We start from the raw sequence: 21,923 nt of genomic DNA, 5'->3' as shown, positions 1-21,923 counted from the left end.
CCAAAACATTTGACTGAATTTAAACAATTTTAAACAAGTTATACAAAGGCAATGCTACCAAATACTAATTGAGTGTATGTAAACTTCTGACCCACTGGGAATGTGATGAAAGAAATAAAAGCTGAAATAAATAATTCTCTACTATTATTCTGACATTTCACATTCTTAAAATAAAGTGGTGATCCTAACTGACCTAAGACAGGGAATTTTTCTTAGGGTTAAATGTCAGGAATTGTGAAACTGATTTTAAATYTATTTGGCTAAGGTGTATGTAAACTTCCGACTTCAACTGTATGCATGCTTGCGTARGTGTGAGTGTGTGCAACTTCTCACAAAATTACTTTTCCCTAAGCGTGTCCTTCAATCATATAGATCTTGTTTACTGTTTATGTGGGATACATTTCAGCTTGTTGCAAGAATTATTTCTTTATTTTTCATCCTGAACAACGACTACTAATGGGAGGATTGTGTTTCAGTGGATTTGACATCATATATAACAGGTGACTGTATTCCTGGTGACTTACACCTGTATTTCTGTCTGTCCCCCCCCTCAGACCCAGAAGTGCACCCCCAGAATGAGGAGTACTGGGGTCATGTGAACCCTATCGGCCCCCGGGCCTGCTACGACGAGGGTAAACGCGTCGCTGAGACAATGTGCTACGCCTACATGAAGCAGGTATGGGAGACACTCCCACTTCTGAGTGTGATCTGTGTGCTATAAGAAATATATGTAGTGCAGAACTACGAGAAGGTAGACTGGCACTGGTAGCTAAGTATTATAGGTTGTGTGTGTGTAATAGAAGACTAGATCTATGAAAATAGCCTTGTGTAATATTCCATCACTTTGCTGCGAGTGATGAATTGAACTGATATACTTTTCATAACAGTTCCGGCTTTCTTACTCTCTTTTCCTCGCTCTCTTTTTTTTCTCTGGAAATTGTATCCCTGTTCTAATTGATGTGTTATCCTACGGCTGGTATGACTGTAGTGTTCTAATTGATGTGTTATCCTACGGCTGGTATGACTGTAGTGTTCTAATTGATGTGTTATCCTACGGCTGGTATGACTGTAGTGTTCTAATTGATGTGTTATCCGACGGCTGGTATGACTGTAGTGTTCTAATTGATGTTATCCTACGGCTGGTATGACTGTAGTGTTCTAATTGATGTGTTATCCTACGGCTGGTATGACTGTAGTGTTCTAATTGATGTTATCCTACGGCTGGTATGACTGTAGTGTTCTAATTGATGTTATCCTACGGCTGGTATTACTATAGTGTTCTAATTGATGTGTTATCCTACGGCTGGTATTACTGTAGTGTTCTAATTGATGTGTTATCCTACGGCTGGTATGACTGTAGTGTTCTAAATTGATGTTATCCTACGGGCTTATTGACTGTAGTGTTCTAATTGATGTGTTATCCTACGGCTGGTATGACTGATAGTGTTCTAATATGCGATGTGTTATCCTACGGCTGGTATGACTTGTAGTGTTTCTAATTGATGTTATCCAGATGCTGCGGCTGGTATTACTTGTATGTTCTAATTGATGTTATCTACGGCTGGTATACTGTAGTGTTCTAATTGATGTTATCCTACGGCTGGTATACTGTGTGTTCAAATTGATGTGTTATCCATACGCTGGTATTACTGTAGTTTCTAATTGATGTTATCACGTGCGCTGGTATGACTGTATTGTTCTAATTGGATGTTATCCTACGGCTGGTATTACTGTAGTGTTCTAATTGATGTTATCCTACGGCTGGTATGACTGTAGTGTTCTAATTGATGTTGATCCTACGGCTGGTATTACTGTAGTGTTCTAATTGATGTTATCCTACGGCTGGTATGACTGTAGTGTTCTAATTGATGTGTTATCCTACGGCTGGTATACTGTAGTGTTCTAATTGATGTGTTATCCTACGGCTGGTATGACTGTAGTGTTCTAATTGATGTGTTATCCTACGGCTGGTATTATGATGTAGTGTTCTAATTGATGTGTTATCCTACGGCTGGTATACTGTAGTGTTCTAATTGATGTGTTATCCTACGGCTGGTATGACTGTAGTGTTCTAATTGATGTGTATCCTACGGCTGGTATGACTGTAGTGTTCTAATTGATGTGTTATCCTACGGCTGGTATACTGTAGTGTTATTTGATTGTTATCCTACGGCTGGTTATGACTGTAGTGTTCTAATTGATGTGTTATCCTACGGCTGGTTGATCTGTAGTGTTTCTAATTGAGTGTTATCCTACGGCTGGTATACTGTAGTGTTCTAATTTGAGTTATCCTACGGCTGGTATACTGTAGTGTTCTAATTGATTGTTATCCTACGGCTGGTATGACTGTAGTGTTCTAATTGATGTGTTATCCTACGGCTGGTATGACTGTAGTGTTCTAATTGATGTGTTATCCTACGGCTGGTATGACTGTAGTGTTCTAATTGTGAGTGTTATCCGGTTGGTATGACTGTAGTGTTCTAATTGATGTTACTACGGCTGTTATACTGTAGTGTTCTAATTGATGTGTTATCCTACGGCTGTTATACTGTAGTGTTCTAATTGAGTGTTATCCTACGGCTGGTATTACTGTAGTGTTCTAATTGAGTGTTATCCTACGGCTGGTATTACTGTAGTGTTCTAATTGATGTGTTATCCTACGGCTGTATGACTGTAGTGTTCTAATTGATGTGTATCCTACGGCTGGATGACTGTAGTGTTCTAATTGATGTGTTATCCACGGCTGGTATGACTGTAGTGTTCTAATTGATGTGTTATCCTACGGCTGGTATGACTGTAGTGTTCTAATTGATGTTATCCTACGGCTGGTATCTGTAGTGTTCTAATTGATGTGTTATCCTACGGCTGGTATGACTGTAGTGTTCTAATTGATGTGTTATCCTACGGCTGGTATGACTGTAGTGTTCTAATTGATGTGTTATCCTACGGCTGGTATGACTGTAGTGTTCTAATTGATGTTGTTATCCTACGGCTGGTATGACTGTAGTGTTCTAATTGATGTGTTATCCTACGGCTGGATGACTGTAGTGTTCTAATTGATGTGTTATCCTACGGCTGGTATGACTGTAGTGTTCTAATTGATTGTGTTATCCTACGGCTGTGTATTACTGTAGTGTTCTAATTGATGTGTTATCCTACGCGCTGGTATGACTGTAGTGTTCTAATTGATGTGTATCCTACGGCTGGTATTACTGTAGTGTTCTAATTGATGTGTTATCCTACGGCTGGTATTACTGTAGTTTTCTAATTGATGTGTTATCCTACGCTGGTATACTGTAGTGTTCTAATTGATTGTGTTACCTACGGCTGGTATGACTGTAGTGTTCTAATTGATGTGTTATCCTACGGCTGAATGACTGTAGTGTTTAATTGATGTGTTATCCTACGGCTGGTATACTGTAGTGTTCTAATTGATGTGTTATCCTACGGCTGGTATGACTGTAGTGTTCTATTGATGTGTTTCCTAGGCTGGTATGACTGTAGTGTTCTAATTGATGTGTTATCCTACGGCTGGTATGACTGTAGTGTTCTAATTGATGTGTTATCCTACGGCTGGTATAACTGTAGTGTTCTAATTGAGTGTTATCCTACGGCTTGGTTTTATGAGTGATTTTGTTTATGGGGGTCTTATTAATTTTATGTGTTATCCTAGGTATGACTGTAGTTGTTCTAATTGATGTTATCCTACGGTCTGGTTATAGGTGTGTGTTCTAATTGATGTGTTATCCTACGGCTGGTATGACTGTAGTGTTCTAATTGATGTGTTATCCTACGGCTGGTACTGGTTATAGTGGTTCTTAATTTGATGTGTTTACCTACGGCTGGTATGACTGTAGTGTTTAATATTGTCTGTGTTTATCCTACGGCTGGTATGACTGTAGTGTTTCTAATTGATGTTTATCTCTACGGCTGGTATTGACTGTAGTGTTCTAATTGATGTGTTATCCTACGGCTGGTATGACTGTGTGTAAGTGTTTCTTATTATTGATGTGTTTATCCGTTACGGCTGGTATGACTGTAGTGTTCTCTAATTGAGTGTTTCCTACGGCTGTATGACTGTGTGTTCTAATTGAGTGTTTATCCTACGGCGCGTGGTATTTGTACTAGTAAATGACTGTTTCTATTGATGTGTTATCTACGGCTGGTATGACTGTAGTGTTCTAATTGATGTGTTATCCTACGGCTGGTATTACTGTAGTGTTTAATTGATGTGTTATCCTACGGCTGGTATACTGTAGTGTTCTAATTGATGTGTTATCCTACGGCTTGTATACTGTAGTGTTCTAATTGATGTGTTATCCTAGACTGGCTGTATCTAGTGTGTTCTAATTGATGTTTATCCTACGGCTGGTATGTACTGTATGTGTTCTAAAATTGATGTGTTATTCCTACGGCGTGTGGTGAATTTCTAATTAGATGTTGATATTATCTAATTTGATAGTGTTAATCTGCTGTTATTACGGCTGTTATGAGCTGTAACTGTAGTGTTCTAATTGATAATGGTTTACTCAGCTATCGGTTCTGTATTGAACTGTAGTTGGTGTTAATTGAATAGTGTTATCCTACGGCTGGTATGACGTAGTGTTTCTAATTGATGTGTTATCCTACGGCTGGTATGATGTAGTGTTCTAATTGATGTGTTATCCTACGGCTGGTATGACTGTAGTGTTTATAATTGATGTGTTATCCTACGGCTGGTATGACTGTAGTGTTCTAATTGATGTGTTATCCTACGGCTAGGTATGACTGTAGTGTCTTCTAATTGATGTGTTATCCTACGGCTGGTATGACTGTAGTTGTTCTAATTGATGTTATATCCGGCTGTATTGGTCTAGGTCATAACGGTGGTATGACTGTAGTGTTTCTAAATTGATGTGTTATCACGTGCGTATACTGGTCAGTGTAGTCTATAGAATGTGTTATATCCTACGGCTGGTGAGGTACATTGTAGAATGTGTTTTCTTAGATATTGAAAATTATGTTACTGCTAGGCGCAAATTGATTGTGACTGTAGTGTTCTAATTGAATGTTAGTTTATTTCTACGGCTGGTTATGACTGTAGTGTTCTAATTGATGTTATCCTACGGCTGGTATGACTGTAGTGTTCTAATTGTGATGGTCGTTTATGCCGTATTCCTCGCTGGTATACTGTTGAAGTGTTCTAATTGAGTGTGTATTCACTATCAGGCTGGTAGATGACTGTAGTGTTTCTAGTTGATTGATGTGTTTTTAACTATGTAGGCTGGTATGACTGATAGTCATAACTGTTCTAATTGACGATGTGTTATCCTACGGCTGGTAGTGATACTGTAGTGTTCTAATTGATGTGTTATCCTACGGCTGGTATACTGTAAGTGTTTAATTGATGTGTTATCCTAGCGGCTTGGTATGACTGTAGTGTCTAATTAGATGTTTATCAAGCTAACGGCTGGTATATGGTATGTAGTTGTTCTAATTGATGTTCTCTGGCTCGTAGTTGTTAGATGTCTGGGTAACGTAGACTTGTAGGTTTCTAACTTGTATGACGTGATTTTATCTACGGCTTGGGAATTGACTGTAAATTCCTAATGTTGTGTTATCCTACGGCTGAGATTAGTGATCTTGTAGTGTTTCTAATTTGATTGTGATTTATCCTACGGCTGGTATGACTGTAGTGTTCTAATTGATGTTTATTTCGGCTGGATGATACTGTAGTGTTCTAATGTGATCGTGTTATCCTACGGCTGGTATGACTGTAGTGTTCTAATTGAGTGTTATCCTACGGCTGGTATGACTGTAGTGTTCTAATTGATGTGTTAATCCTACGGCTGGTATGACTGTAGTGTTCTAATTGATGTGATTATCCTAGGCTGGTATACTGATGAGTGTTTCTCTATTTGATGTGTTATCCTACGGCTGGTATGACTGTAGTGTTCTTAATTGCGTGTGTTATATGGTTCTACCTACGGCTGGTATGACTGTAGTGTTCTAATTGATGTGTTATCCTACGGCTGGTATGACTTAGGGATGTTCTAATTGACTGTGTTATCTGCTACGGCTTGTATGACTGTATGTGTTTCTTAATTGAATGTGTTATCCTACGGCTGGTATGACTGTAGTGTTCTAATTGATGTTTATCCGTCGGCTGGTATGACTGTAGTGTTCTAATTTGATAGAAGCTGTTATGTCTACGGCTGGTATATGACTGTAGTGTTCTAATTGATGTTTTTTATCCTACGGCTGGTATGATGTAGTGTTCTAATTGATGTGTTATCCTAGGCGGCTGTATATTACTGTGAAATGTTCTAAGTGATGTTTTTATCCTACAGCTGGTACTGATAACTGTAGTGTTCTAATTGATGTGTATTCCTACGCGCTGGTATGTTATCTTTTGATGTGTTCAATTGCTGTTATCCTACGGCTGGTATTACTGTAGTGTTCTAATTGATGTGTTTATCTACGGCTGGTATACTATGTTAGTGATGTTTAATTGACGTGTATATCCTACGGCTGGTATGACTGTAGTGTTATAATTGATGTGTTAGTCCTACGGCTGTATGACTGTAGGTGTTCTAATTGATGTGTTATCTCACGGCTGGTATGACTGTAGTGTTCTAATTGACGTCGTTTATCCTACCGATAGACGTAGGTTACTAATGCGTGTATCTACTTGGCTGGTATTACTGGAGTCTAAGATGTGTATCAGAGGAACTCCAGAGATAATAATCAAACCTGTAACAGCCGCTGTCCATAGATGCCTGGATGTGACCCCCCCACACCCTCACACACGCACTCATTGGCTGACATACCACTACGTACATTGACAAAACCACACACTTACTTACCATACACTACTCATGTCACCTGCCGCATTGTGGCCACACACAAACCTACACTGAACAACTGCTGTCCAGACTTCTACTGTGGTTTCTCATGACATAGAGTGGGCAGTAAACCCAGGTACGTCTAGAGAAAGATAACATCCACCCAGTCTATGAAATTGGTATTTCTATGTTTATTACCCAGACTATGAAATGTCTGGATATTTGTATGTGCATTTTAATGACCCTTCAGAGCACTCGGCTATGATTGAATTGTGATTGGAGTGTATTATTGTACTGTACATTGAGCTGACAAACTGGCAGAAGGCAATCATTTTCTGTTATTTCCTTTTCCCCCCAGACAAAGTTCTGTCTTTGCATGACCATTACATTTCTGATTTAGATGAGTAGTTTGCTTCACAGGGTATGATTTGATTTGGAGGTCCCTGCAGAGCTCAAGTCTGGCATAGAGCACTGAATCTGAAGAGCTGGACAAATCAAATAAGGGGAAAAATATTTATAAAGCCAATCAAATTGATTTATAAAGCCCTTTTTACATCAGCAGATGTCACAAAGTGCTATACAGAAACCCAGCCTAAAACCCCAAACAGAGGGCAATGCAGATGTAGAAGCTGTATTGTTGTAGAACACTAGGAACTATACTGTAGGATGAGAAGGCTGTAATGCCATCGTCGTCCTCTACACTCCTCTGAATGCTACTGCTCTCTTCCACTTCCTAGTCCTCCCCCTCTTCCTCCTCCCTCTCTGATTGTCAGATCTGTGATTGACAGATCTCTTGGTCTCATCTCTCTGTCTCAACTTTTTGGACCCGTGAGCATCTCAAGCCTGAATCAAAGATGAATCAGAAATGTCTCAAATGTTGCAATAAACGGTAAGGGAATGGAATGGTTACACATAACTGCTGTAGTATAATATGGGATATGGATTTATCAAAAATCATTTTTAACTTGCAAAAATKTTCAATGTGGAAACAAAGCACTCTCAACTGGCGAGGGAGCGTACACGTGGAGAGACGTGCCAGTGCRCCTTCGCCACAGTGTGGGATTGTGTGAGATGTATGCTGACTGTGGTCAGTTGCTCAGTTCTGTCTTGGTGACTTGACACAAACGCAGTGTTTCCCCTATATGCATTTAGCAGCGGCTCAAACATTTTCAATGTAAACTTACACGACTAAAACCAGATATAAAGTATGTAGAAAAGATAATGGAGTATTTAAAATAATATATAAGATCACCTTTAAGAACTAACAATCACCAAAATAAAAACTAGACAGTCAAGGAGAATCAAACATTTCCAAAAATGTCATGTTTGATTCTAGACAGATAGATGGATTATTGTCACGCCGAGCTCAATGTTACATTTAAATCTCCCTACCATCATATCTAAGCCAATACATTCGGAAAGTATTCAGACCCCTTGACTTTTTCCATATTTCGTTACATTTACAGCCTTATTCTAAAATTGATTAAATAAAACATTTTTGGCCTCCCGAGTGGCGCAGTGGTCTAATGCACTGCATTGCAGTGCTAGCTGTGCCACTAGAGATTCTGGGTTCGAGTCCAGACTGCCAATTGTGCAAGTTCTCCCACTTTAAAAAGATGAGAGAGGCCTGTAATTTTCATCATAGGTACACTTCAACTATGACATACAAAATGAGAAGAAAAAAAATCCAGAAAATCACATTGYAGGATTTTTAATGAATTTATTTGCAAATTATGGTGGAAAATAAGTATTTGGTCAATAACAAAAGTGTATCTCAATACTTTGTTATATACCCTTTGTTGGCAATGACAGAGGTCAAACGTTTTCTGTAAGTCTTCACAAGGTTTTCACACACTGTTGCTGGTATTTTGGCCCATTCCTCCATGCAGATCTCCTCTAGAGCAGTGATGTTTTGGGGCTGTTGCTGGGCAACACGGACTTTCAACTCCCTCCAAAGATTTTCTATGGGGTTGAGATCTGGAGCCTGGCTAGGCCACTCCAGTGCATCAACGATGTCTTCCCCACGGTTAACCGTATGTAGATATTTGTTTCAGGATGACTGTGTGATCATGCACTCTGTAGCTCATGTGAGTAAGACCGCTAAATAGTTTAACATTCACAAGGCCACAGGGCCAGACAGATTACCAGGACGTGTACTCAGAGCATGCGCTGACCAGCTGACAAGTGTTTTCTAGACCTCTTTACGAATCATGTGACGAATACAATTGTATTTGATGGCTGAGTTATACGGCCTTCAAAAGTAAATTGCTTAAAACAATTTTCTTTTACTTTGCTTTCAATGGGAATTTCAAACTCTATGCGTACACACAGTTTCTAGTGGTTTAAGTATTGCATTGCAACCAGGCAAGTAGTCTAGTATTTTGTGCAGATGGGGGTTAAGATGGACACGTTTGTTCATAACAAATAACAGGTTAATAACAAAATGCAATAATTTGCCATAGTGAGAAGAGAGAACATCAGTTTATTTTCTTTGTATTCTAAAATAATTAGAAATGGGCATCTATTTCCTAGGCTATGTTATTTAAGTTCCATCATTGCAGAATCATTTTTCACACGAGGCAACCTATAGGCCTTCAACAAGTTAAGATACCATTCTTCCCGTCTCTCATTTAATTGCACCCACTTCACAGTAGTAAATAGTTAAGTTTTTCAAGCATTTTGCTCTAGGCCATCCGATCTGGAGCGCAGTTTATTAACGATAGAACGGATGATWGTAGACTGTTTCTTTCTGTATGTCAGAATACTGTAATTTCACATTTCTCGAGTAGACAATATTTCATTTGTAGACATAATACATATTTTCATAACCTTTGCAGAATAAATTCCTAATATTTTCTGGCATATTCCCAATGTATACTACAACAAATTACCAGACACATGTATCATTTAATTGGGCCTATTAGATTAAAGTATTTATTTCAAGTATTTTTCTCTATAAATAAGATAGGTAGCGTGGTTTATAACAGAGTTGAATTTTACAGGTGAACAGACAGTTGATATTTTGCATTGAAGTGTGCAGGCTACCACTGTAAGTAGACAATGTTTCAGAATTCGTGGGCAGTGTGCAGCATATATGTTTGAGAAAAAGTAAATGTGAAACATTATGCCCTTACAAACGATCAACACGGTCTGTTCACAGGTCCACAGCAATTTGCAATTGTTTTTGTTTTTCAGATGGTTTTTTGTCTGTCAGATAACATAGGCCAACCGCAAATGTCACTGCAAAAGTTTAACATTCTGCCATCAAACCTCCAAAGACAWTTGATCAAGTTCGCCATTGCTATTTCCTTTAGAAACTGCCTCGGCCTATTTCCAATGCTTTCAAAGTATATAGCAAATAAGTCATCATAAATGGGGAATGATGTGGAGTTATAATGATTGTTCACACACGCACAGTTTCAGGGYGGATCTGATTTTTAATTGGAAACATGCGTATGTATGGCATGCGCCAAGTTTTTATAAATCTCAATATTTTTGCAAGTGCGCAGTGTTTTTCAGAAATGCGCGCGCAGATATTTAGTGGGAAATTTACACAACAGTTATAAATGGGGCCCCAGACCTTTTGACAGAGGCCGAAGTAAAGGTTACAATAGCACTGCCAATGACAGACTTTTGGATGCTAAAACAAAGTCAGCCTACGCATGTGGAAATGTTGTATAATGCACCTTTCAACAGAAAATCACAGTCCGGTGTAAAGACCATAGACATTTAAAAAACAAAGTTTTAWGTGAGAAGAAGGCATTGGTCTGAAGCCAAAAAACAATGTGTATGCAGGTTGCTTAGGATTCAAACTTTCTTAAACATAGCATAGACCAGCGTTTCCMAAACTCAGTCCTCAAGACACCAAGGGGTGCACCTATTATTTTTTTTGCCCTAGCACTACCCAGCTGATTCAAATGTCCAAAGCTTGATGATTTAGTTAATTATYTGAATCATTTGTGTAATGCAAAACCAAAAACGTTCACCCCTTTGGGACCCCAGGACCGAGTTTGGGAAACGCCTGACATAGACCAACAAAGCTACTGTAAGTCAAAGCAGTGTGCTAAAAACAAACCTTGAAAGAGCATGGATGGAGTAGGCATTGTGGTGCTCGTGAATTTCCTTTCTTTTTTGGCTTCAGACCAATGCCTACTTCTCACTTAAAGTTTTTAGTTTTTGGTAGATAGATGGACGGATGTATTGATAGATGGATAGATGGACCCCCACTCTTCCTCTGCTATTAGCACACCATCCTTTGGACATATTTATGAATATTTCCCCTTTCTCTTTCCCTCCTGATTGACACCAGCCTTTGACTATCTTATTCCATTGATGCTGCTGGCCTTTCGTGTGGGCCAGGTGATATTTCTTTATCTCGTCCCTGCATCCCTCTCCTCATCCCTCTCCTCATCCCTGGCCTCCCATTATGTTGTCTTCCTTCTCGGAGGCAGGTGGAATTTGAATATGCCAAATTACATCTGTCAGCCGGCCCCCTTTTAATTTAAACGCGTTGACATTTTAGACGAGATGAGTATAGGTTGGGAAGAGGCAGGGAGGCATGTTTCTCTACCTCCGTGGACAGAAGGTTATCAGTGATAATATATACCCGTTTAGCAGATGCTTTTATCCAAAGCGACTTACCGCGTGCTTACCTAGGATCCTTGGCGTTGCAAGCGCCATGTTCTACCAACTGAGTGGTAGTGGTAGAGGATGATTGGACAGACGTGTCGCCGAGTGGTCTCTTTTTGGTTATATGGTAGATGGTGGTTAGTTAGACTCTGACCAGACCAGACATTGACCAGGGGTGTGGACTTTTATTGGTTGGACCCCCAGGGTTTCAAAACCTCACTTCTCAGTCACCTCTGTAATTGGCTCTAATAGATAGCATAAGATGAAAGCATTAGTGTCAGGTTGGTGTAATGTAAATATTATGTAATGTGTGATATTACAGGGGAGTATGCGTTAGGCTTGGGTGATATACCGTATACTGATGAAGTATTTTGAAATAGGGCCGGTATGATTTTCAATACCGAAAAAAATATATACAATGTTGTAGGTGCGTGTTACGCCACTGCTTATACAGTGCCTTTTTTGTTATGTAACAGCCTTATTCTAAAATGGATTAAATAAAAATATCCTCATGAATCTTTACACAATACACCATAATCACAAAGTGAAAAAAGCTTTTTATAATTTTTTGCAAATGTATTAAAAATAAAAAACTGAAATACCATATTTATGTAAGTATTCAGACCCTTTGCTATGAGACTCGAAATTGAGCTCAGTGCATCCTGTTGGCATTGATCATACTTGAGATGTTTCTACAACTTGATTGGAGACCACCTGTGGTAAATTCAATTGATTGGATATGATTTGGAAAGGCACACACCTGTCTATATAAGGTCCCACAGTTGAAAGTGTATGTTAGAGCAAACACCAAGCCATGAGGTTGAATGAATTGTCCGTAGAGCTCAGAGACAGGATTGTGTCGAGGCATAGATCTGGGGAAGGGTACCAAAACATTTCTGCAGCATTAAATGTCCCCAAGAACACAGTGACCTTTAATGCCGGGCGGCCAGACTCTTCCTAGATCTGGCCGCCCGGCCAAACTGAGCAACTCGATGGTTACTCTGACAGAGCTTCAGAGTTCCTCTGTGGAGATGGGAGAACCTTCCAGAAGGACAACCATATCTGCAGCACTCCACCAATCAGGCCTTCATGGTAGATTGGCCAGACAGAAGACACTCCTCAGTAAAAGGCACTACAGTTTGCCAAAAGGCACCTAAAGGACTCTCAGACCATGAGAAAAAAGATTCTCTGATCTGAGGAAACCAAGATTGAACTCTTTGGTCTGAATGCCAAGCAGCACGTCTGGAGGAAACCTGGCACCATCCCTACGGTGAAGCATGGTGGTGGCAGCATCATGCTGTGGGAATGTTTTTCAGCGGCAGGGACTGGGAGACTAGTCAGGATCGAGGGAAAGATGAGCCAAGGACAGAGATCCTAGATGAAAACCTGCTCCAGAGCGCTCAGGACCTCAGACTGGGGCAAAGGTTCACCTTCCAACAGGACAACAACCCTAAGCACACAGCCAAAACAATGTAGGAATGGCTTCGGGACTTCTCTGAATGTTCTTGAGTGGTCTGGCCAGAGCCCGTACTTGAAGACAATCGAACATCTTTGGAGAGACCTGAAAATAGCTGTGCAGCAACGCTTCCCATCCAACCTGACAGAGCTTGAGAGGATCTGCAGAGAAGAGTGGGAGAAACTCCCTAAATACAGAAGACTCGAGGCTGAAATCGCTGTTACAGGTGCTTCAACAAAGGGCTGAATAAAGGGTCTGAATACTTATGTAAATGTCATATTTCTGTTATTATTATTTTTTTTTTACAATTTCAAAAATGCTGTTTTTCATTATGGGGTATTGTGTATAGATTGATGAGGGGAAAAACGATTTAATCAATTTTAGAATAAGGCTGTAATGTAACAAAATGTGGAAAAGTCATGGTGTCTGAATACTTTACATATAAAATGTGTAAAACAGTATGTAAGCGTTATTAAAGTGACCAGTGTTCAATGACTCTATGTACATAGGGCAAAGCAATTGCTAATGTGCATGGTAGAGTACCAGGTGGTAGCCGGCTAGTAACAGTGATTAAGGTTCAGGGCAGGGAACTGGGTGGAGGCTGGCTAGCGGTGACTGTTTCACAGTCTAATGCCCTGGAGGTAGAAGCTGTTTATTAGTCTCTCGGTCCCAGCTTTGATGTACCTGTACTGTCACCTCCTCCTACTTGTCTTCTCCTCCTGTCTCCACTGTCCATCAGACCTTCCAGAATTCCTGGATGGTCTAGCCTCTTCGGTGGGACACCTGGGAGTCCTACGGGAGAGTTTACCTTCCAAGATTTCTCAGGGATTATCACCACGGCCGTGTACATCACTCCCCAAGCTGAAACCCCAACTGCTCTCAAACATCTTCATTGGACCCTGAACAAACTAGAGACTACGATCCCGGAGGCAGCGTTAATTGTCTCTGGGGACTTTAACAAAAGTAATTTGAGGACTGTGCTCCTCAATTACTATCAATATATTGACTATCCAACTTGCGGAAACTCCACGCTTGACCTCTGCTACACGTCTTTTCTACACAGGTATAAGGCCCTCTTCCGTCCTCCTTTCGATAAACCGGACCACAACTCCATTTTGCTCCTTCCCGGCTACAAACAAATACTCAAGGGATGTTCTGGCGTCTGTACACCGCTGGTCTGACCAATCAGAATCCATGCTCCAAGACTGTTGTCATCATGTGGACTGGACCGTGTTCCGGGTCGCTCCTGGGGATAACATCAATGAATACGCCGACTCGGTCATCGGATTCATAAAAAAAAAAGCATTGATATGATACCAATGGTGTCTTTCAAAACTTACCCAAATCAAAAAACGTGGATTGATGGCAGCCTTGTCGGGAAGCTGTAGAAGAGAGATGCTGCTTATAAACACAATTTGTCACCGGTCACCTTGCCGTATGTTTAAACAGCACCAATACGACCTACGCATATCGATCAAGGGTGGCTAGACACAAGTATAGCTAGAACARTTCAATTCAGCAGGTCAGACACAAGGCGTATGTGGTAGGGACTTCCAACGATCACGGATTACAAAAAGAAAGCCACGGACACCAATAACGGCCTACCGGACGAGCTAAACACCTTTTTTCTCACGCTTCAAACATAACAACTCTGAGCTGCCGATGAGAGACTTTGAGGACCACGTGAGCTATGTGCTTACCGGCTCCACAGAGGACATAAGTAAGGAAAGGTAATGGGGATACCTATGTAAGTCATAGCTGCCAGCCAAGACGGTATCCTTAGCCGCGCCCTCAGAGCAGACCACCTAGCTGCTGTGTGCATCTCTCTCTAGCTCAAGCCGTTATCAAGATATTTGCTATCATCCCCGTACCCAAGAAAGGGAAAGCAACTGAACTGAATGACTACCAATCTGTAGCACTCACTTCCGTCATCATGAAGTGCTATGAGAGACTAGTCAAAGACCACAAAACCACCTCCCTCCCCGACACACTCCACCTTCCAATTTGCCTACTGCCCCAACAGATCCATGGACGACGTAATCACCATTGCGCTGCACACTGCCCTCACCCTCCTGGACAACAGGAATGTGAGGACAGAGAGGTTATTTATTTACCTGGCACCACTCCACCAGGGCCCTCACCTCCTCCCTGTATACTGTCTCATCATTGTTGGTAAGCAGGTCTACCACTGCTGTGTCGTCAGCAAACTTGATGATTGATTTGGAGACGTGCGTTGCTACGCAGTCATAGGTGAACAGGGAGTATAGGAGTTGGCTGGGTACGCACTCCTGCGGAGCCCCAGTGTTGAGGATCAGMGTCGCGGGGTGTTGTTGCCTACCCTCACCAGTTAGGGTCAGCTTGTCAGAAAGTCCAGGACCTAGTTGCACAGTGAGGGGTTCAGACCCAGGCCCCTGAGCTTAGTGATGAGCTTGGAGGGCACTATGATGTTGAAGACTGAGCTGAAGTTGATGAACAACATTCTTACATAGGTATTTCTCTTGTCCAGGTGGGATAGGGCAGTGTTCAGTTCAATGGCTATTGCACTGCACACTGGATCTAGGTTGTCAGGTAAGGTAGAGTTGATATGATCCTTAACTAGCCTCTCAAAGCATTTCATGATGAAGTGAGTTCTACGGGGTGACAGTCATTTAGTTCAGTTACGCTTTCTTGCGTATAGGAACAATGGTGAACATCTTGAARCAAGTGGGGACAACAGACTGGGATATGGAGAGATTTAATATGTCCAGCTGGTCTGCACATGCTCTGAAGACGATGCTTGGGATACCGTCTGGGCCGGCAGCCTTGTGAGGGTTAACATGCTTAAATGACTTACTCATGTCGGCCATGGAGAACGAGAGTGCATAATCCTCGTGAGCGGAGGGGGYCTTGGTCGGCGGCTCAATGTTTTCCTCAAAGCGGGCGACTTAGCTTTTGCGTGATGGTTAATGACAGATTGTACTCTTATTGTTGTTCTATTAATGTTCCCTCAGTGTTGTCCCCTTCATTTCCATTCCTCAGGTGTAAGTGCCGGTACTTTAGGATTGGTGTGTGTTTTGGAGGATGGTATTAAAACACTGCAGTTACCTCAGACCTTATTGCTGTTATTACGGTGACAGGGTTTTGCCAGTGTGTGTACACTGCACCACATCAGAGTGCAGGGTCTAAAAGCTGGGCGGAACAAAACTTGAGCAGAAGTGAAAAGAAAGTATGTTTTGCAATGTCCTGACTCTATTCTCTCTGAGAGAATGAGATTTTCTCTCCTCCCCCCAGAGAAACAGGTTATCTCTCCCTGCGTTGTGATAGGAAACCCAGTGCAGAGTTGCCATGCCAGACAGGTATGATATTCAGAGATACTGGGGAAGGCAGGCTTTTAGCTCTTAGGCCACAGCATGACAGGCACCTACCTCATTATCAGTTTGGTTCTACAAGACAATATTTCCATTTGTTTGGGTACTCTGTGTTCTTTCTTGCTTTTAAATGATCAGTTCCTAGCCTTTTTCCTCTCTAGATGAGTCAAAGGTGATTCTGCGGCACCTTTTAGCTGGCTTTGTACACTGTAATTACCCAGAGTAGAGAGAGCAGCTAGCAATCACACATCACAATGGTACAGAGGGGTACAGAGGGGTACACATGGGTAGAGTGGAAGTAGAAGAATGTCTAAAAATCCAATACAGGAGCAATACAACAAAAAGACAGCAGGAGCAACTACAATTGAAAGTGAATAGTGGCGATTTTATTAGCACATAAAACCCAACTCTACCCAGCCATTTTACAAATGCAGGAGGGGGGAAACACTCTATATAACGTGGAATGTATAGCAAAGCCCCACCACTGTTGTGCTAAGAAGCTGAGGGATGGAGATGTAGAAATGTAACCACTCTAAAATGAATAGACTGCACTATTTATGCCAGCGCTGACTGTCCAAGATATCAAAATTATAGTTTTAACCATGTTTTGTGGCTATACGGTGTTTATTAAAATGTTCTTTGTTTACAGAGTAAAACAAGCTTATATTTTGTGTGACAGTTGAACTAAAACTTAGGCATTTATAAGTTATTTTCTTCAAGAATCAGTGCATACTGTACATATCATTAATTTAGAAGTCCAAAAGTTCCTGTAGCAACTGCCAATTGCCCAGCTGTTTGTAGATTCTTAGCAGTTAGCTCAGGTGAGAGGGAGACTTTTTTTCCATCATGGTGTCTTGACCATCTCCGACTGCCTGAGCACTTTTCCTTTGTATCCGGCTTGAAGAATGGCTGTCTAGCAGTGATCAGCTGCCAACTTGACAGAGCTTGAAGAACCCCCCCCCCCCCCCCCAAAAAGGAATGTGTGTAAAGCTGTTAGAGACTTACACAGAAAGACTCAGCGCTGTAATCACTGCCAAAGGTGATTCTAACATGTATTGACTCATGTTTTCACTTTGTCATTATGGGGCATTGTGTATAGATGGGTGAAACAATCATGTATTTAATCCATTTTGAATTCAGGCTGTAACACAACAAAATGTGGAATAAGTCAACGGTATGACTACTTTCTGAAGGCACTGTATGTACCCTGTCTCTTATACACATCTAGATGTGTATAAGAGACAGGTGAATGACCTGCAGATAGCTGGGACCAAAGTAACAAAGCCTACCATCAGTAACACACTACGCCGCCAGGGACTCAAATCCTGCAGTGCCAGACGTGTCCCCCTGCTTAAGCCAGTACATGTCCAGGCCCGTCTGAAGTTTGCTAGAGAGCATTTGGATGATCCAGAAGAAGATTGGGAGAATGTCATATGGTCAGATGAAACCAAAATAGAACTTTTTGGTAAAAACTCAACTCGTCGTGTTTGGAGGACAAAGAATGCTGAGTTGCATCCAAAGAACACCATACCTGTCTCTTATACACATCTAGATGTGTATAAGAGACAGGTCCGGGCCCGTCTAAAGTTTGCTAGAGAGCATTTGGATGATCCAGAAGAAGATTGGGAGAATGTCATATGGTCAGATGAAACCAAAATAGAACTTTTTGGTAAAAACTCAACTCGTCGTGTTTGGAGGACAAAGAATGCTGAGTTGCATCCAAAGAACACCATACCTACTGTGAAGCATGGGGGTGGAAACATCATGCTTTGGGGCTGTTTTTCTGCAAAGGGACCAGGACGACTGAAAGGACAGAATGAATGGGGCCATGAGATTTTGAGTGAAAACCTCCTTCCATCAGCAAGGGCATTGAAGATGAAACGTGGCTGGGTCTTTCAGCATGACAATGATCCCAAACACACCGCCCGGGCAACGGAGTGGCTTTGTAAGAAGCATTTCAAGGTCCTGGAGTGGCCTAGCCAGTCTCCAGATCTCAACCCCATAGAAAATCTTTGGAGGGAGTTGAAAGTCCGTGTTGCCCAGCAACAGCCCCAAAACATCACTGCTCTAGAGGAGATCTGCATGGAGGAATGGGCCAAAATACCAGCAACAGTGTGTGAAAACCTTGTGAAGACTTACAGAAAACGTTTGACCCCTGTCATTGCCAACAAAGGGTATATAACAAAGTATTGAGATAAACTTTTGTTATTGACCAAATACTTATTTTCCACCATAATTTGCAAATAAATTCATTAAAAATCCTACAATGTGATTTTCTGKATTTCTTTTTCTCATTTTGTCTGTCATAGTTGAAGTGTACCGATGATGAAAATTACAGCCCTCTCTCATCTTTTTAAGTGGGAGAACTTGCACAATTGGTGGCTGACTAAATACTTTTWTGCCCCACTGTATTACCAGCCTTTTAGCATGCCCTACATTTTCAATGTAGCCTGTTATATAAGGTCTTCATGTTTTTATTCATGTTTTGATACTAAAAATAGAACTCGTAGGTGTCGTAGCTTTGGAGATGAAGAGGGGTGACTATCCTTGTTATAAAGGTGGTGTATCGAGATAGGCTACAGATCATCAATTATATGTGGGTTTTTGGTTGTGTGTGTGTGTGTTGTCTGCTTGTATTTGAATGGTTTATATAAAGTGTGTGTGTGGTGGTGATGACAGTGTGTGTGGATCTCTGGTTTTCTCTAGATCCCTCTCTTGAATGAGGAGTTATCTCCTTTCCATATAGAATACGTTAAGTGCACAGCTTTAGTTCCTTCCTTCTATTCTTCCCATCTAGTCTGTACTATCCAGAAGATATTTTCATACAAGCTTTTGAGGCCAAACACCTGGTTAAGGTCATCAATTCGCTAGTGCCCTTTCCACTCACAGCCCGTCTTCCCGTATACGGGTTGAAAATGGCAGATTTTGTCTTTGATAAGTGCCTTAATTATTGGAACACAGTGTCTGTGCAGTAACATGCTGTACAGTAACATGCTGTACAGTAACATGCTGTGCAGTAACATGCTGTACAGTAACATGCTGTAAAGTAACATGCTGTGCAGTAACATGCTGTGCAGTAACATGCTGTACAGTAACATGCTGTGTAGTAACATGCTGTACAGTAACATGCTGTGCAGTAACATGCTGTGCAGTAACATGCTGTACAGTAACATGCTGTGTAGTAACATGCTGTACAGTAACATGCTGTACTGTACATGACGTCAGAGATCAAGCTCTGTATGTTTTTCTATTTATTTGTATTTCTTTTTTTATTTAACCTTTATATAACTAGGCAAGTCAGTTAAGAACAAATTATTATTTACAATCACGGCCTACCCCTGCCAAACCCGGACAACACTGGGCCAACTGTGTACCGCCCTATGGGACTCCCAATCACGGCCTACCCCTGCCAAACCCGGACAACACTGGGCCAACTGTGTACCGCCCTATGGGACTCCCAATCACGGCCAGATGGGATACAGCCTGATTTTGACTGACAGCTGTTCTGAACTTTAGAACCGCATGTCACAAGAAGTTGCCCACATCCCTCCCGCTAATTRGGCAACTTTTACAATTTTTTTGTTGCCTGAGTGAGGGAAATGTTGTAAATTAATGTATGGGCAAATTGTGCACCGCCCTATGGGACTCCCGGTCACAGCCGGTTGTGACACAGCCTGGGATCGAACCCCCGGGCTGTCTGGAAGCCGCAACACTGCGATGCAGTGCCTTAGACTGCTGTGCCACTCGGGAGGCTTTATTATTTAACTAGTCATGTTGGCAATAAAACAAGCTTTCGAATTATGCCCACATGACCCAGATTGCGATTTATAATGCATCGTTTGTGGCTTGCRCAAACAATATCAGTAATTGTGTGATGACGGTAATGCAGGGCTGTGTTCCAAACAAAACGACAGCAGGTGTGCTTGCTCTAGTTCCTCAACGACACAGCTAGGAGAGAGAAAGAAAAAAAAAGTACATTTTATAGTTGAAGACTCTTTGAATCATAAAAGTGCATTCAGATTACTTAGCACTTTGGAGAGGGGTGTGGCCACTTGGAGAAACCAGTTTAACCTATCTCTGACAAGACTGAATCCAAACATGACATTTTAKGTGCATTTTACATTTACTGTACTTTTCACTACATTTGATGATGACTAAATCTGAAAATACTCCGGATATATGATAAGAACATGATACGAACATGATAAGAATATTATTGGAAAATGTTTTGTTGTCTTTTTTGTCTTTTGTTGCACCTAACCCGAATTTTCCTAGAATATTGTTATGTTCGTATCATGTTCGTWTCATGTTCGTATCATGTATCCGGAGTATTTTCAGATTTAGTCATCAAGTGTAGTGAAAAGTACAGTAAATGTAATGTTTGGGTTCAGTCTTGTCAGGTGAACTGTTGTGTCCTCACCTTTAGTCTAGAAAATGTCCCATAATCTCCAAACTGTTCCCTTTTCATTTCTACCATGGTTATGAATATGCCCTCCATATTTCTTCTGTAAGAAACYTTTCAATATATCCCTATCCCTACAGGCCAATTCCCACGAGTGTAAAAGGTTCAATGTATTCAGTTATCTTTTTTTAMATTTTATTTTACACAATACAGTTTTCCCATCAAGAGAAGAAATGTTCTGTAGCCTTATTATGTATTTAAGTGTTTATATTATATTATTGTATTATAACTTAGCAAAAGAAGAAACGTCCTCTCACTGTCAACTGCGTTTATTTCAGCAAACTTAACATGTGTAAATGTTTGTATGAACATAACAAGATTCAACAACTGAGACTGACCGTCCCGCAGTGGCAGAACCACGTGTAACACACCTGCACAGGATCGGTACATCCGAACATCACACCTGCGGGACAGGTACAGGATGGCAAAAACAACTGCCGAGTTACACCAGGAACGCACAATCCCTCCATCAGTGCTCAGACTGTCCGCAATAGGCTGAGTGAGGCTGGACTGAGGGCTTGTAGGCCTGTTGTAAGGCAGGTCTTCACAAGACATCACCGGCAACACCGTCGCTGGACCAGACAGGACTGGCAAAAAGTGCTCTTCACTGACGAGTCGGGGTTTTGTCTCACCAGGGGTGATGGTCGGATTCGCGCTTATCATCGAAGGAATGAGCGTTACACCGAGGCCTGTACTCTGGAGCGGGTTCAATTTGGAGGTGGAGGGTCCGTCATGGTCTGGGGCGCTGTGTCACAGCATCATGTGTTACAGGGAAGATCCTCCTCCCTCATGTGGTACCTTTCCTGCAGGCTCATCCTGACATGACCCTCCAGCATGACAATGCCACCAGCCATACTGCTCGTTCTGTGAGGGATTTCATACAAGACAGGAATGTCAGTGTTTCTGCCATGGCCAGCGAAGAGCCCGGATCTCAATTCCATTGAGCACGTCTGGGACCTGTTGGATCAGAGGGTGGGGGCTAGGGCCATCTCCCCCAAAAATGTCTGGGACTTGCAGGTGCTTGGTGCAAGAACTGGCAAATCTGGTGCAAGAGGAGATGCACTGCAGTACTTAATGCAGCTGGTGGCCACACCAGATACTGACTGTTACTTCTGATAATTGACCCCCCCCCCCCCTTTGTTCAGGAACACATTATTCAACTTCTGTTAGTCACATGTCTGTGGAACTTGTTCAGTTTATGTCTG

The 21,923-nt window shown here is 41.5% G+C and overlaps 1 protein-coding gene across 3 annotated transcripts in view; it reads left to right on the top strand.

The window, feature by feature from the left end:
* Nucleotides 1-21,923, top strand: part of uxs1 (UDP-glucuronate decarboxylase 1) — a 143,485-nt gene that overhangs the window by 71,008 nt on the left and 50,554 nt on the right. For all 3 annotated transcript variants that reach the window (XM_024010556.1, XM_070449083.1, XM_024010557.2), the window contains one exon: nt 555-676. In XM_024010556.1, coding sequence (XP_023866324.1) covers nt 555-676 — 122 coding nt within the window. The remainder of the gene's footprint in view (nt 1-554; nt 677-21,923) is intronic.

The sequence above is a fragment of the Salvelinus sp. IW2-2015 genome, linkage group LG2 (assembly GCF_002910315.2).
Source record: "Salvelinus sp. IW2-2015 linkage group LG2, ASM291031v2, whole genome shotgun sequence".
Taxonomy (NCBI): domain Eukaryota; kingdom Metazoa; phylum Chordata; class Actinopteri; order Salmoniformes; family Salmonidae; genus Salvelinus; species Salvelinus sp. IW2-2015.
This window is presented reverse-complemented; position numbering and strand designations above follow the sequence as displayed.